Source organism: Vipera ursinii (assembly GCF_947247035.1).
Source record: "Vipera ursinii genome assembly, chromosome: 2".
In the NCBI taxonomy this organism is placed as follows: Eukaryota; Metazoa; Chordata; class Lepidosauria; order Squamata; family Viperidae; genus Vipera; species Vipera ursinii.
Window position 1 is genome coordinate 184,907,777 of NC_139513.1, and position 16,783 is coordinate 184,924,559.

At 38.9% G+C, this 16,783-nt stretch overlaps 1 protein-coding gene and 1 long non-coding RNA gene across 3 annotated transcripts in view; one reads left to right on the forward strand and one right to left on the reverse strand.

Moving 5' to 3' along the window:
- Nucleotides 1-16,783, forward strand: part of LOC310635498 — an 838,887-nt gene that overhangs the window by 480,349 nt on the left and 341,755 nt on the right. The gene's annotated exons all lie outside the window — the stretch shown is intronic.
- PHC1 (polyhomeotic homolog 1) overlaps nucleotides 1-16,783 on the reverse strand; it is a 153,188-nt gene that overhangs the window by 59,234 nt on the left and 77,171 nt on the right. For both annotated transcript variants that reach the window (XM_083354459.1, XM_083354458.1), the window contains exons 4-5: nucleotides 4,634-4,711; nucleotides 3,722-3,871 (exon numbers count right to left, since the gene is read on the reverse strand). In XM_083354459.1, coding sequence (XP_083210585.1) covers nucleotides 3,722-3,871; nucleotides 4,634-4,711 — 228 coding nt within the window. The remainder of the gene's footprint in view (nucleotides 1-3,721; nucleotides 3,872-4,633; nucleotides 4,712-16,783) is intronic.

The following is a 16,783-nucleotide window of genomic DNA, read 5'->3' on the forward strand; positions in this document are numbered from 1 at the left end:
AAATAGCTATAACTAAAAACAAACTAAAAACTACTTCCAAAAATATTCAGCTTTGATATTAATGAGTTTTTTGGGTTCATTGAGAACATGGTTGTTGTTCAATAATAAAATTAATCCTCAAAAATACAACTTGCCTAATAATTCTGCACTCCCTGTATTAGCTTTTCACAAATATGCAATACCCAAAGAGGCAATGGGGAGGAGGAACAGTAAATTTCTTTCAAAAGTAGCCTTATTAAAATTATAGCTTTCTCTCCATATAATCTCAAAAACAAGGAAGTGAACTAGGCTACTGATACAAGAACACAGAAATCATATTACCATAGTTTCCGGCGTATAAGACGACTTTTTAACCCATGAAAATCTTCTCAAAAGTCAGGAGTCATCTTATATACCAGGTGCTGAAACTTTAGGGACAGGGCTGGCTGGAAAACCTAGAGCGGATCTTCCATTTAGTCTGCGCAGGGAAAGCGGGACCAATTGGAGTAGAAGCTGCAGTCTGTGATTTTTTACAGGCTGGGGTCTGGTCTTCTTTCCTTCTAAAGTTGAAGAGCAGCTGTAGGCAGGTGGGAATGCAAGAGCAACTTGAAAGGCAGGTGGGGAATGCGTAGCCAGAGCAGCAGCTTAGCTCTAAGGACACATTTGACTCAGGAACTGGGCGGGATGGCTGGAAAACCTGGAGCGGATCTTTTTTTTAAAATCCCATTTATATCCCGCCCTTCTCCGAAGACTCAGGGCGGCTTACAATTTAAAGCACAAATCAATGTGCTTAGCAATAGCCTTCATTCTATGTATATGCCTGCTTATTAGAGCTTTCACCCCCCACCACAAGCAGCATTATTACAAAGTCAGCTTATTGTTCCCAACAATCTGAGTCCTCATTTTACCTACCTCGGAAGGATGGAAGGCTGACTCAACCTTGAGCCTGGTGGGATGAGAACCTGCACTAATTGCAGGCAGCTGGTGTTACTTAAGGCTCTGCGCAGGGAAAGCTTTAGAGTGAATTAGGAAAAGTGAAAAAGTGAATTAGGAAAATAGGAAACAGTTGCTGGAATTGGGTATGTGTAGTTTAGCGAAGAGAAGGGTGAGAGGTGACATGATAGCAGTGATCCAATATCTCAGGGGCTGCCACAAAGAAGAGGGAGCCAAGCTATTCTCCAAAGCACCTGAAAGCAGGACAAGAAGCAATGGATGGAAACTAGTCAAGGAGAGAAGCAACCTAGAACTAAGGAGAAACTTCCTGACAGTTAGAACAATTAACCAGTGGAACAACTTGCCTCCAGAAGTGGTGAATGCTCCAACACTGGAAGTTTTTAAGAAGAGACTGGACAGCCATTTGTCTGAAATGGTATAGGGTTTCCTGCCTTAGCAGGGGGTTGGACTAGATGACCTCCAAGGTCCCTTCCAACTTATTATTATTATTATTATTATTATTATTATTATTATTATTATTATTATTATTATTATTATTATTATTATTATTAAGTTTAATCCACTAGCACTGTTTTATGTTTACATGTTTGATGACAAACAGCCTTATGTTTATAAGTGATAGTTTTCCTACTAAGTACCTGCATGTCATAAGCATTTGAATTAAAATTACCATATTAAAATCAAATCTGATGTTTTTAAATTTTTATTTGGTGTGCGTTGGAAGAGGGGTAGTCTTATACGGTGAGTATAGCCCAAACCCTATAATTTAACAGGAAATGTAGGGGGTCGTCTTATATGCCCAGTCGTCTTATACGCCGGAAATACGGTAATAAATATAATAAAAGCCAGTCTAAACATCAGACTGTGCAACCAATCATAACTACTTCTTGTTTATTACTCAACTCAGTCACTCTGAATGGCTTACAACAATCAAAGAAATTACCACAAAACATAAAAAACAAAGAAAAAAAAGATGGCAAACACAATGGAGAGGTATAACTACTCCACTGAAGGCCTAGATGAAGAGCTTCACAGCTATTCTAAACAGCAGAGTGGGAGCATTTTCTCAAGAGCAGCTTTCAAAGAAATGAAAGAGCTGCAGCTAAGACTCAAACAAATATGACATTTTTGTTCTCATAAAATGTTCCCAGAAAGTGCCATAGGGTCTTTAAAGTGATAGAAAATAAAATTCTAAATGATCATCTGTCCCTGCAGTATATATACAAGGTGGAAAAAGTATGTGAACCTTTGGACTTAATAACTGGCTGACACTCCTTTCGCAGCAATAACCTCAACCAAACGTTTCCTGTAGTTGCAGATCAGACCTGCACAACAATCTGGAGTAATTTTGGACCACTCCTCTTCACAAAACTGTTTCAGTGTAGCAATATTCTTGGGATGTCTGGTGTGAATCTCTCTCTTAAGGTCATGCCACAGTATTTCAATCGGGTTGAGGTCAGGACTCTGACTGGGTCACTCCAGAAGGCGTATTCTGTTCTGTTGAAGCCACTGTTTTGTTGAATTACTTGTATGCTTTGGGTCATTGTCCTGTTGCATCACCCATCCTCTGCGGAGCTTCAGTTGGCGGACAGATGGTCATACGTTTTCCTGCAAAATGTCCTGATAAACTCTGGAATTCATTTTCCCATCAATGACAACAATCCGTCCAGGCCCTGAGAAAGCAAAGCAGCCTCAAACCATGATGCTCCCTCCACCATGTTTTACAGTGGGGATGAGGTTTTGATGTTGGTGTGCTGTGCCTTTTTTTCTCCACATATAGTGTTGTGTGTTTTTCCCAAACAACTCAATTTTGGTTTCATCTGTCCACAGTATATTTTGCCAGTAGTGCTGTGGAACATCCAGGTGCTCTTTTGCAAACTTCAAACATGTTGCAATATTTTTTTTGGACAGCAATGGCTTCCTCCGTGGTGTCCTCCCATGTACTCCATTCTTGTTTAATGTTTTCCTTATTGTAGATGTGTCAACAAAAATGTTAGCATGTGCCAGAGATTTCTGTAGGTCTTTAGCTGACACTCTAGGATTCTTCTTTACCTCATTAAGTATTATGCGCTGTGCTCTTGCAGTCATTTTTACAGGACGATCACGTCTAGGGAGAGTAGCAACAGTGCTAAACTTTCTCCATTTGTAGACAGTCTGTCTTAGCGTGGACACATGAACATCAAGGCTTTTGGAGATACTTTTGTAACCCTTTCCAGCTTCATGCAAGTCAACAATTCTTGATCGTAGGTCTTCTGAGAGCTCTTTTCTGCGAGGCATGGTTCACATCAGACAGTGCTTCTTGAGATCAGTAAACCCAAAATAGGTGTGTATTTTTAAAGGGCAGGACAGCTGTCAGCAACACATCCAATATCATCACACTGGTTGGAGTCAAGGTTGGCTCACTCCTGGCTCCAATTAGCTCTTGGAGAAGTCATTAGGCTAGGGGTTCGCATACTTTTTCCACCCTGCACTGTGAATGTTTCCATCTTATGTTCAATTAAAACATGACAACAGCTAATGTTTGTGTAGTATTATTTTAAGCAGACTGTGTTTTTCTATTGTTGTGACTTACATGACATTTAGAGCACATTTTATGGCCAATTCATGCAAAACTCCATGTATTCCCAAAGCGTTCACATACTTTTTCTTGCAACTGTACATTGAAATTTTCAAGGGATTAGAGGTTGCTAACTCACAGCCGGATTGTTATAAGGCTGAGGGAGACATGATAGACTACAACAAGACGACAAAAGAAGATTTATAATGAAAACAATGCATGCAGTTTTACCCGAAGATACATTTGAGCTTGTGACTGGTTAAGAGGTGGTGAAGTGGTGTTGCCTAAAAGGACTGATTGTGTCAGTGTCGTGGCACCAGGTGAACTCACACTTTGTGAGCGACTGATTAACTGTGCAGCTGATGTGGTAGCCAGGTTAATCTGTAAAATGAAAAAAGAATCAGCAAAGAAGAGGGAATTCATAGCAATGGAAACCAAAAGGGAAGCAATAATAAACAATATTTGAACTTTGTGAGTAAAAAGACCAAAGAAGGTCGAGCAATTACTCACATACTTTCATTTCATGTCTTTTCTGTAGCTTTCAGGAATTCAGATATGTTCTGGAATAATAGTTCCCTATTTTTGATGTCCAAATATTGCTAGCTATAATTCTCATCATCTTCATATATCATAGTTAATATACTGTGAGCAATTATTAGTAATGAAACAAAATCAAAGATCTGAAGCTGAGAATCAAAAAGAAAAGAATGGGTGGTGCACAGCCCATTATTTTCGAGAACAGAAGAAAAAAAATGGGGAACAAGCACTCTCAGAAATCTCTCACAATATCCTCAAAATTTCAATAATTGGAAGACATGCAAAATGGCCCTCTAAGTCACAATACCATCATACAAAACCAAAGTCAGTCCAAAACTGCTGTAAAGGAAAACTTTTTTTTCTGATGACCCTAATTTGAACTGCAGTTTCCTCCTCGTATACTCAAGTATCCCATTTAAAAATGTCTTTATTTACACACACTAAGCATTATTTCTCCAAAACAAATACTTTCCATTTTCATTCTAATATTCTTCTTCACTCACTCAGCAAACACCTTTTCCAGGCTCCAAAATACCAGACTTAGGTATGAAAATATTTGTTCATAATCAAGAATGTATCCAAACAATCATGAGTCACTCTACTTACTGAAGCCTGTGTGGTGGCTGTCTGCTGAGGGGAACTTGTGTTTGGAGAGCCTGCCTGTCTGCTGGCTGCAATTGTGGCCTACAAGAAATATTTTTTAAAAAATTAGAATTAAGATACTGCATATCATTAAGTACTCCCTGATAAAAACACAAAAAACTGAGAAATTAAACTTTTCATTAGTATATATTCTTTCTGAAAGGGCAAACTATGATAGAGACCTCAATTGTTTTACAGACTATTTCTTGATTTGATCATTATGTTATTCTCAATTACTCTGAGCAATTTTTGAGGTTTTTTCAGTCACAGAACTGGCATAAATTTATACCATGTGAGCAATCATTAAGAACAATCAAAAGCTCCCATCACTACTCTCAAAAAGGCCCAAAGCTCAGCAGACAGAAATGCAGATGGATAAACTTCATATCTAATGGTACACTATCAATGCAACCTACAACTGTTATATGAATGAATTACATACCTCATATCATTATATATGTGAATGGCTATATTTTGCATCATAACCATTTGGAAAATGGCTCCAAGTACAGTACAGTAACCCAGACATTGTACTATTTTTTTATTGAAAAGTTTTAAAATACATTTTATCTTTAACAATCCCCCCTCCCCCTCCCCTACCTATCCCTCCCTACCCCTCCCCCCCTCTCCCCCCCCCGACTTCCCAGAGCTAAGTACAGGGTATAAAAACAAAAAACAATCATAAACATCCATATGCTACCAACAATAAATTCTTAAATCTATCACTCTCTAGCTTATATAAGATAACTACAAACAATACTAATATTTCATATAGAAAAAAAAAGAAAATAGAAAGGAAGACTTATTCAAATGCTAAATGAAACTTTTTAGTCCCATATTTCTTCTGGATATATTCAATCCATTTTTTCCACTCCATAATATAGCGTTCTTGCGAATGATCTTTCAAATAAGCCGAGATCTTTGCCATTTCTGCCAGGTCAGAAACCTTTAAAGTCCATTCCTCTATAGTCGGCAATTCCTCCTTCCAATACTGACCTATTAAAAGTCTTGCTGCTGTAATTAAATTCAACATCAACTTAGTGTCCACAACAGTAGCTTCTGTAATTATACCCAGCAAAAAGAATTGCGGACAAAACTTTATCTTTTGCTTGAATATCTGCATATTCCACCAAATTTTTATCCAAAAAGCCTTAACCTTTTTACAACTCCACCATATGTGAAAATATGTTGCATCTTCGTCACCGCACCTCCAGCATTTGGGCTGATAATTCGGATACATACTTGCAAGCTTTTTAGGATCTAAATGCCATCTATAAAACATTTTATAAAAGTTCTCTCTTAAATTTTGAGCTTGTGTAAATTTTACGTTCCTCACCCAAATCTTTTCCCACGTGTCCATTGTAATAAGTTCTTGGATATTTTGGGCCCTTTTTATCATACAATCTTTAACAAGTTCTGTTTCTGAGTCAATTTCTATCAATGCAAGATATATCCGTTTGATATGTGCTGGACCCTGATTTCTAATTTGCTTTATCAGATTTTCATCAGTCATTGTAAAACCAGTTTTCTGATCTTCTTTCCACCTGGCCCGTAGCTGGATATATTGAAACCAAGTTTGAATAATCTTCTCATCTCGCAAGAGGCTGTACAGTTTCAGACACCAAACATTTCTTTCCAGACTTAAAATCTCCTTATACGTAGTCACATCATGTTTAAAACCAACATTTATATTTTCTATTGCGTGTTTTGGGATTGCCCACAATGGTATCTTACAATCTAACTTATGTCTATACTTCTTCCAAACTCTCAACAATGCCTGTCTTAAAATATGCACTTTAAACACATTATCTACCTTCTTATCATACAACAAATATGCATGCCAGCCAAACAACAAGTCGTGGCCCTCAAGATTTAATAATCTCTCTTGTGTCAAATTAATCCAATCACTTATTCCTGCTAACGCAGCAGCTTCATAATATAATTTAAGATTGGGCATTTTAAGACCACCTCTTTCACGAGTATCCTGCATAATCTTAAGTTTAACTCGTGGCCTTTTCCCTGCCCAAACAAATTTGTTGATACCTCGCTGCTATTCCTCCAGATTAGAATCTTTCTTAAGAACCGGTATCATTTGAAATAAGAATAAAAATTTAGGCAGGACATTCATTTTCACTGCTGCGATTCGCCCCAACAAAGACAGTTGCAATTTTTCCCAGCTCTCCATTTCTTTTTGAATTTTTCCCCATAATCTTTCATAGTTATTTTTATATAACTTTGTATTAGAGGGTGACAAAAACACCCCCAAATATTTGACCCTTTTAACAATCTCAAATCCAGTTAATCCTTCTAAAAGGGCCTTTTGCGATGCTGTCATATTTTTGGCCAGAATTTTAGTTTTTTGTGCATTAACTTTAAATCCAGAAACCTTCCCATATTGCATTATTATCTCCATCAGGTCCACAACAGAGTTCTCCGGTTGGGTCACCGTAACAACCAGATCATCTGCGAATGCTCTCAATCTATAATCCTGATCTCTAATTTGTATACCCTTAATTCTTTCCGAATTCCGTATTTTTATCAATAATATCTCCAATGTTAACACAAATAACAAAGGTGATAACGGAAACCCTTGCCTTGTGCCCTTCTCAATATTACAAGCTTCAGTCAAACTATTGTTAACTATTATTCGGGCAGTTTGTTTTTGATATAATGCCCTAATTGGTTGCAAAAATTTATCCCCAAAATTCATTTTATCTAAAACTTTCATCAAAAATTGCCAATTCAATTGATCAAAAGCTTTTTCAGCATCTAAAAAAATTAGCGCCGCAGGGATCTGGTTGTTCCTTTCCAAAAACTCTAACACATCAACTATATGCCTCACATTATTTTTTATTTGCCTACCACTAATAAACCCAGTTTGATCCCCATGAATCACCTGTTGCAGAACCCTCATCAGTCTATTAGCCAACACCTTAGCAAATATCTTATAATCTGTATTTAAAAGTGATATCGGTCTATAATTTTTTACTTGAGTAGCAACTTGATCTTCCTTCGGTATCAAAGAGATAAAAGCAGTTCTCCAAGACGGAGGCACCTTTCCCCCTCTCTGAATTATCTGGAACAGTTCCTTTAACGGCTTTATCAACTCCATTTGTAAATTTTTGTAGTAAACCGCAGTCAAACCATCCGTACCTGGCGCTTTATCCAACTTCAATTCCTTAATTGCTGTAAGAATTTCTTCTTCTGTTATCAATTGGTTAATCTCCTCTTTTTGTGCCTGCGTAAGAACCGGGATGCTAGCATTCTCCAAATATACATCAATATCTTTTTCATTAATCTTCTCCTTAGCATATAATTTAGGATAAAAGTCCAGAAAGGCTTCCTTAATAAGATCCTGTTGAAACACAACCTTTCCCTTATGTTCAATTTTATCTATATTAGAAGCCCTTTGCTTTTTCCTTAGTCTATAAGCTAGCCATCTACCTGGCTTGTTAGCATTGCAAAAAGTATTATGCCTAGCAAACCGCAAATTGGTTGCCACTTGATCAGCCATTAATTTGTCAAATTGTCCTCTTAATAGCTTAATAACCTCCTTAGTCTTCACATCCAATGGGTTCAAAATCAAGGCCTTTTCTTTTCCCCTAATTTCATTCTCCAATTCTTTCCTTCTGGCTTCCAAAGTACGTCTGTGTTTATTATTCATATATATCAACACCCCTCTCATATAGGCCTTGCTAGCATCCCAAACCATGTCCATAGAAGTATTTTTATTCATATTAATTTCAAAAAAATCCTTCATCCGCTGTTTACATTCTTCCACATTTCTCTGATTTCTAAACAAGTTCTCATTTACGCGCCACGAGCGCCTATCTCTATTGTCCTTATTGATCTCTAACCAAACTGGACTATGGTCAGAAATAGCTCTTGCACAGATCTTTACCTTCTTAATCCTAGAAAAAAAGTCATTAGTCAGCAAAATAAAATCAATCCTGGAAAAAGATTGATGTCTATCAGAAAAAAAAGTATAATACTTTTCATGCAGGTGAGTGTCACGCCAAATATCTCGCAGTTCCAAATCGTCCTTCATTTCAAAAAAAGATTTAGGCAATCTGGCATGACTCGGAGAGCGCTTAAAAAAACCAGCCTTATCCATCTGTACATCCAAAACACCATTCCAATCCCCCATAAAAATAAACGATTTGTAATCCAATTGAGTAAGCTTTGTATGAAGTGAGCTAAAAAAATCAGCTTGCTGTTGATTAGGAGCATACAGTCCAACTAAAAGCGTTTTTTTGCCTTCTAGCAACAAATCTATCATAACATATCTACCATGCTTATCTGCTTCAATTAATTCCGCTGATAAAGTGCTTTTAACATAAACAACCACTCCATTTTTCTTATTCATCGCAGAGGCAACAAATTGCGTGCCCAATCTTGAGTTGGATAAATACTTTTGGTCCATAGCCCTAATATGCGTTTCTTGCAAACATATAACATCAATCTTGAATTGTTTTAAATATTGAAAAACTTTCTTTCTCTTCTGTGGTGAATTTAGTCCATTAACATTCCAGGTTAGAAATTTAGTCGCCATGCGTGGCATCCCGAAGCTGTTGGAGCACATCTTTTTTTTTTATTGAAAAGTTTTAAAATACAGTTTTCCTTTAAAAAACCCCCCTTCCCCCTCCCTGCTCCCCCCCTACCTCCCCCCAACCTCCCTCCCTCCCCCCCTCCCTCCCCCCCTCCCCCCCGACTTCCCAGAGCTAAATACAAGGTATATATATATATAAAAAGGCAATCATAAACAACCATATACTAACAACTATAAATTCTAAAATCCATCACTCTCTAGCTTATATAGGATAAGACACACCTTAACAATATTAAATATATATAAAAAACTAGAATAAAAAAAACAAAAAAAAAACGAAAGAAGACTTATTCGAATGCTACATAAAACTTCTTAACCCTATACTTGTTCTGGATAAACTCAATCCATTTTCTCCATTCCATAATATAACGTTCTTGCGAATGATCTTTCAAATATGCCGAAATCTTCGCCATCTCTGCCAGGTCGGAAACCTTTAAAGTCCACTCTTCTATGGTCGGCAGTTCCTCTTTCTTCCAATATTGGCCTATCAAAAGTCTTGCCGCCGTAATTAAGTTCAACATCAGCTTGGTGTCCACAACTGTAGCGTCTGCAATTATTCCCAACAAAAAAAGTTGCGGACAAAACTTTATCCTCTGTTTAAAAATCTTCTGCATATTCCACCAGACTTTTATCCAAAAAGCCTTAACCTTCTTACATGTCCACCATATGTGAAAATATGTTGCATCTTCATCACCACACCTCCAACATTTAGGCTGATAATTCGGATACATACTTGCAAGCTTTTTAGGATCTAGATGCCATCTATAAAACATTTTGTAAAAGTTCTCTCTTAGATTTTGACCTTGAGTAAATTTTACGTTCCTCACCCAAATCTTTTCCCACGTGTCCATTGTAATAACTTCCTGGATGTTTTGGGCCCATTTTATCATACAATCCTTAACAAGCTCTGTTTCCGAGTTAATCTCTATCAATGCAAGATATATCCGTTTAATATGTGCTGGTCCCTGATTTCTAATCTGCTTTATCAAATTTTCATCAGTCATTGTAAATCCATTTTTCTGGTCTTCTTTCCACCTGGCCTGTAATTGAATATATTGAAACCAAGTTTGAACAACCTTCTCTTCTCGCAAGAGGCTATATGATTTCAAACACCAAACATTCCTTTCCAGGCTTAAAATTTCCTTGTACGTAGTCACATCATGTTTGAAACCAGCATGTATATTTTCTATTGCGTGTTTTGGAATTGCCCACAATGGTATCTTGCTGCTTAGCTTATGTCTATACTTCTTCCAAACTCTCAGCAATGCCTGTCTTAAAATATGCATCCTAAACACAGTATCTACCTTTTTATCATACAACAAATATGCATGCCAGCCAAACAACAAATCATGGCCCTCAAGATTTAATAACCTCAATTGCGTCAAATTAATCCAATCGCTTATTCCTACTAATGCAGCAGCTTCATAATATAATTTAAAATTAGGCAATTTAAGGCCACCTCTCTCACGAGTATCCTGCATAATCTTAAGTTTAACTCGTGGCTTTTTCCCTGCCCACACAAATTTATTGATACCACGCTGCCATTCCTCCAAGTTAGAATCTTTCTTAAGAATCGGTATCATTTGAAACAAAAATAAAAATTTGGGCAGGACATTCATTTTCACTGCTGCAATCCGTCCCAACAAAGACAATTGCAATTTTTGCCAACTCTCCAATTCTTTTTGAATTTTCCCCCATAGTTTTTCATAATTATTTTTATATAGCTTTGTATTAGAGGGCGACAAAATCACCCCCAGATATTTAACCCTTTTAACAATCTCAAATCCAGTTAATCCTTCTAAGAGAGCCTTCTGTGAAACTGTCATATTTCTAGCCAAAATTTTAGTTTTCTGTGTATTTACTTTAAATCCAGAAACCTTCCCATATTGTGTTATTATCTCCATCAGGTCCACAACAGAGTTCTCTGGCTGGGTCACTGTAACAACCAGATCATCTGCAAATGCTCTCAATCTATAGTCCTGATCTCCAACTTGTATCCCCTTAATTTTTTCCGAGTTCCAAATCTTAACCAATAGTATCTCTAATGTTAACACAAATAACAAGGGCGATAACGGACACCCTTGCCTTGTGCCCTTCTCAATATTACATGCTGCTGTCAGGCTATTGTTAACTATGATTCGGGCAGTTTGTTTTTGATATAATGCCCTAATCGGCTGTAAAAAAATTTCCCCAAAATCCATTTTATCTAAAACTTTCAACAAAAATTGCCAATTCAATTGATCAAAGGCCTTTTCAGCATCTAAAAAGATTAGCGCCGCAGAGATCTGGTTGTGCCTTTCCAAAAACTCTAACACATCAACTATATGTCTCACATTATTTTTCATTTGCCTACCACTAATAAACCCAGTTTGATCCCCATGAATCACCTGTTGCAGAACCCTCATCAGTCTATTAGCCAAAACCTTAGCAAATATCTTATAATCTGTATTTAAAAGCGATATCGGTCTGTAATTTTTAACTTGAGTAGCATCCTGGTCTTCCTTCGGAATCAAAGAGATAAAAGCTGTTCTCCAAGACGGTGGCACCTTTCCCCCCCTCTGAATTGTCTGAAACAGTTCCTTTAACGGCTTTATCATCTCAAATTGTAAATTTTTATAATAGGCCGCAGTCAAGCCATCCGTGCCTGGCGCTTTATCCACCTTCAGTTCCTTAATTGCTGTAAGAATTTCTTCTTCTGTAATCAGTTGATTAATCCCCTCTTTTTGTACTTGCGTAAGAACCGGGATGCTAGCATTCTCCAAGTATATATCAATATCTTTTACATTAACTTCCTCTTTAGTATATAATTTTGAATAAAAATCCACAAAAGCATCCTTAATAAGATTCTGTTGAAACACAACCCTTCCTTTATACTCAATCTTATCTATATTAGAGGCCCTTTGTTTTTTCCTCAGTCTATAAGCTAACCATCTGCCTGGTTTATTAGCGTTGCAAAAAGTATTGTGCCTAGCAAACCGCAGATTGGTTGCCACTTGATCTGCCATTAATTTATCAAATTGTCCTCTTAGCAGTCTAATAGCCTCCTTGATCTTCACATCCTCTGGATTCAAAATCAAAGCCTTTTCTTTTTCCTTTATTTCATTCTCCAGTTCTTTCCTTCTAGTTTCCACTGCACGTCTATGTCTATTATTCATATATATCAACACCCCTCTCATATAGGCCTTGCTAGCATCCCAAACCATGTCCATAGAGGTACCCTTATTCATATTAATCTCAAAAAAATCCTTCATCCGCTGTTTGCATTCTTCCACATTTCTCTGATTTCTAAACAAATTCTCATTTACGCGCCACGAGCGCCTGTCTCTTTTCTCCTTATCAATCTCCAACCAAACTGGACTGTGGTCAGAAATAGTTCTTGCACAAATCTTCACCTTTTTAGTTCTCAAAAAAAATCATTAGTCAACAAAATAAAATCAATCCTCGAAAAAGATTGGTGTCTGTCAGAATAAAAAGTATAATCCTTCTCCTGCAAGTGTCTCTCACGCCAAATATCTCGCAATTCCAGGTCATCCTTCATTTCAAAAAAAGATTTAGGCAGTCTAGCATGACTTGGAATGCGCTTAAAAGCTCCAGCCTTATCCAACTGTACATCCAAAACACCATTCCAGTCTCCCATAAAAATAAAAGATTTATAATCCAACTGGGTAAGCTTTGTGTGGAGTAAGCTAAAAAAATCAGCTTGTTGTTGGTTAGGTGCATATAATCCAACTAGAAGCGTCTTTTTACCTTCTAACAACAGCTCAATCATAACATATCTTCCATGCTTATCTGCTTCAATTAAGTCTGCTGTTAGGGCACTTTTAACATAAACAACCACTCCATTTTTCTTATTCTCTGCAGAGGCAACAAATTGCGTACCCAGTCTAGAGTTCAATAAATGCTTTTGATCCAAAACTCTAATATGCGTTTCTTGCAAACATATAACATCTATCTTAAATTGTTTTAAATATTGAAAAACTTTCTTCCTCTTCTGCGGTGAATTTAGTCCATTAACATTCCAGGTTAGAAATTTAGTTGCCATGCATATCCTCCAAAAGCTCTTGGACCACAGCTTTGATAGGACTAACTTCTTTAGGCCGTGCTCCTCTCACAGCTTGACTATATGTACGTTGTGAAGAATCTGAAGACTTTTGCTGATCTTGTTCTTTTATTTTCTTTGCTCGTTTTAAAGCAGCACGCGTTACTCTTTGCTCTCTAGGATCATCCAAAGAAGTTGTAGCTTGATCTCCTCCAACACCACTTTCCTCTGTTTCATCCTCTTGATGTTCTCCTTCTCCAGATCCCTTTCCAGCTTCCAGAAGTGTTAATGCGGTTGCTTTTAAGACATTATTGTAGAAATCACGCGCTTGCTTCACAGTAATCAGCCGATACCTTTTACCTTCATGCATCACCATCAGCCCATCTGGAATCTCCCATCTGAACCTTATATCTCTTTGCTTAAGCTCATGCACGAGAAATGTATAGTCCTTCCTTCCCCTTAAAATCCTTGGAGGAATTTCTTTTAAAACCAAGACTTCTTGTTCAGCAATCACCACTTTAGCATCATAGGCAGCTTGTATAACTTGATCTCTAATCTCTCTTTTTGCAAAATAAACCACCACATCTCTAGGCAACTTTCTCTGTCTGGCAATCCATGAATTCACCCGAAACACTTTATCCATAGCTGCTCTTATTTCAGATGCTGGCTGGTTTAATACCACTTCGAGAGCCTCAGAGATCAACTGCTTTAAATCTTCTTTAATATTCTCTTTTAAACCTCTGATTCTGACAGCAAACTGCATCTGGTAATATTGGGCAAGGCTTAACTCCCTTTCCACTTTGCCTCTTGCATTTTCATTCTCCCGTGCCTTTACTTCTAATATAGCATTCCTTTGAGCCAGATCATCCATTTTTTCATCTAATTCTTCCACACATTCCACCACTTTATGCACTGAAGACAAAATGTCTACCTTCATCACGCTGAACTTCTGTTCCATCCTCTCTTCCATTCTCTCCTCCAATTTCTCCAATTTCTCCTCCATCTGTGCAAATTTATCACCCATTGATTGATTGATTGATTCCAAAAGTTTGTCCAGAGCATCTCGTAAGTCCTTCGATGTCAGCGCTTCAGGAGGGTGCAACGCCTGTAATGATGATTGTTGCACCGGCGAGGATCCACCGCTCCGAAGAGTTTTAGGGGGAGGTTTCGCCGCCATCTTTTAGTCCTCAATTATGACGCACTTACACTTAAAGTTTAAAAAGTCCAACAAGCTAGAGAGTATAGTAAAATAATCCTCTTCACCTTTGCCTCTTGTACCGCTCTGCCTGCTCCTTTAAATCATAGTCCTTTCTTCAGGCAGGGATGGTTCGCAGACGCCTGGCTCTGCTCCAAGAAGTTCGGAGCAGAGACGCCGGCCAGCTGGGAGCAACCCAGGCTTCGGTGGAGTTCAATCCTTCAGCCGCCCAAGCTCCAAGCTCAGGCGGCCCCGGAGAACTCTACCCCTACCTGGGGTCTCACCCCCTCCTCTTCTCCCGAGGAGGGGGCTTCAATTTCACCCGAACAGCTGATCGGCGCTGTTTTCGGGCGAAAAAAAACAAACAGCTGAGCCGCGGGCAGCCCGGGAAGGCTGTCTTCGGCGCCGCGCCGCCACCGGAAGTCCTGTTGGAGCACATCTTTAATAGCCCCTCTGTCTTCTTTGGGCTGCGCTCCTCCCACTGCTTCACTGTAAGTACGCTTTGAAAGTTCCATAAACTTCTGTTGGTCTTGCTCTTTTATTTGTTTTGCTCGTTTTAAAGCGGCACGTGTCACCCTCTGCTCTCCAGCAACAGCCGACGAGGCTATAATTTGATCCCCTCCAGCACCATTCTCCTCTTTCTGTCCACCTTCAGCCTCTTGCGATTTCCCTTCTCCAAATCCCTTTGCAGCTTCCAGAAGTGATAGTGGGGTTGCTTTTAAAACATTATTGTAGAAGTCACGCGCCTGTGTCACAGTAACCAGACGGTATCTTTTACCTTCATGCATCACCACCAATCCGACAGGAATCTCCCATCTAAACTTTATTTCACGTTGTTTAAGTTCTTGCACGAGAAATGCAAAATCCTTCCTTCTCCTTAGAATCTTTGGAGGAATTTCTTTTAAAACCAAAACTTCTTGGTCAGCAATCACAACTTTAGTATCATAGGCGGCTTGAATAACATCATCTCTGATTTCTCTCTTTATAAAATAAACCACCACATCTCTAGGTAGCTTTCTCTGTCTAGCAATCCATGAGTTTACACGAAAACTTTATCCATGCATCCCTTTATTTCAGATGCTGGCTGACCCAATACTGTCTTCTCAAAGCCTCAGAAATCAGCTGCTTTAGGTCTTCTTTAGGATTCTCTTTAAGCCCCTGATTCTAATAGCATGCTGCATCTGGTGATACTGGACAAGACTCAATTCTCCGTCCATTCTATCCCTTAAATCTTCATTCTCCAGTACCTTTACTTCTAATATAGCATTCTTTTGACTCAGATCCTCCACTTTTTCGTCCAAACTTTGCACACATTCAGCCACGCTTTGCACTGTAGACAAAATGTCTACCCTCATCGCACTAAACTTCTCTTCTATCCTCTCCTCCAATTTCTCCAGTTTCTCCTCCACCTTGCCAACTTGTCACCCAGCATTTCTGATATTACCTGGGATTGTTTTTCCAAAGCATCTTCTAAATCCTTCGATGTCAATGCAGCAGGAGGAAGCAAAGCTTGCAACGATGTCTGTTGCACCGGGAAGTTCCCGCACTCCGAAGAGTTTTTGAGGGAGGTTTAGCCGCCATCTTTTCACTTTCACTTGTTGCGCACTTTCACTTTAAGTTTATAAAGACCATTAAGCTAGAGAGTAAAATAAAAGTCCTCTTCACCTTGACCTCCTGTACTGCTCTGCCTGCTCCTTTTATTCCAAGGTCTTTCCTTCTGGCAGGGGTGGTCGCAAACGCCTGGTTCTGCTCCAAAAATCCCGGAGCAGAGACGCTGAACAGCTGGGAGCAACCCAGGCTACGGGGGAGTTCAATCCTTCAGCCGCCCAAGCTTTAAGCTCAGGCGGCCCCGGAGAGACTCAACCCCTACCTGGGGCCTCACCCCCTCCTCTTCTCCCGAGGAGGGGGCTTCAAATCCACCCGAACAGCTGATCGGCGCTGTTTCGGGTGAAAACAACTCAGCTGAGCAGCGGGCAGCCGAAACGGCTGTCTCCGGCGCCGCGCCGCCACGGAAGTCCCAGACATTGTACTATTGACACATAATATTGTGATTAATATGTATATGTTAGGGTGCAGGTCATGGGTTGGCAACCCGCAGCTCCGGAGCCGCATGAGGCTCTTTAAGTCGTCTCCTGCAGCTCCCAGTCCTCCTCCACCATGTGCAGTTTCAAAAAAAGTGGGACTAAAAAAAGTTCAATCAATTAATTCAAACTGCTCACAAAAAAAAACCTCACAAAGTTTGAAGTGATTGGTTGAACTTCTTTGGTTTGT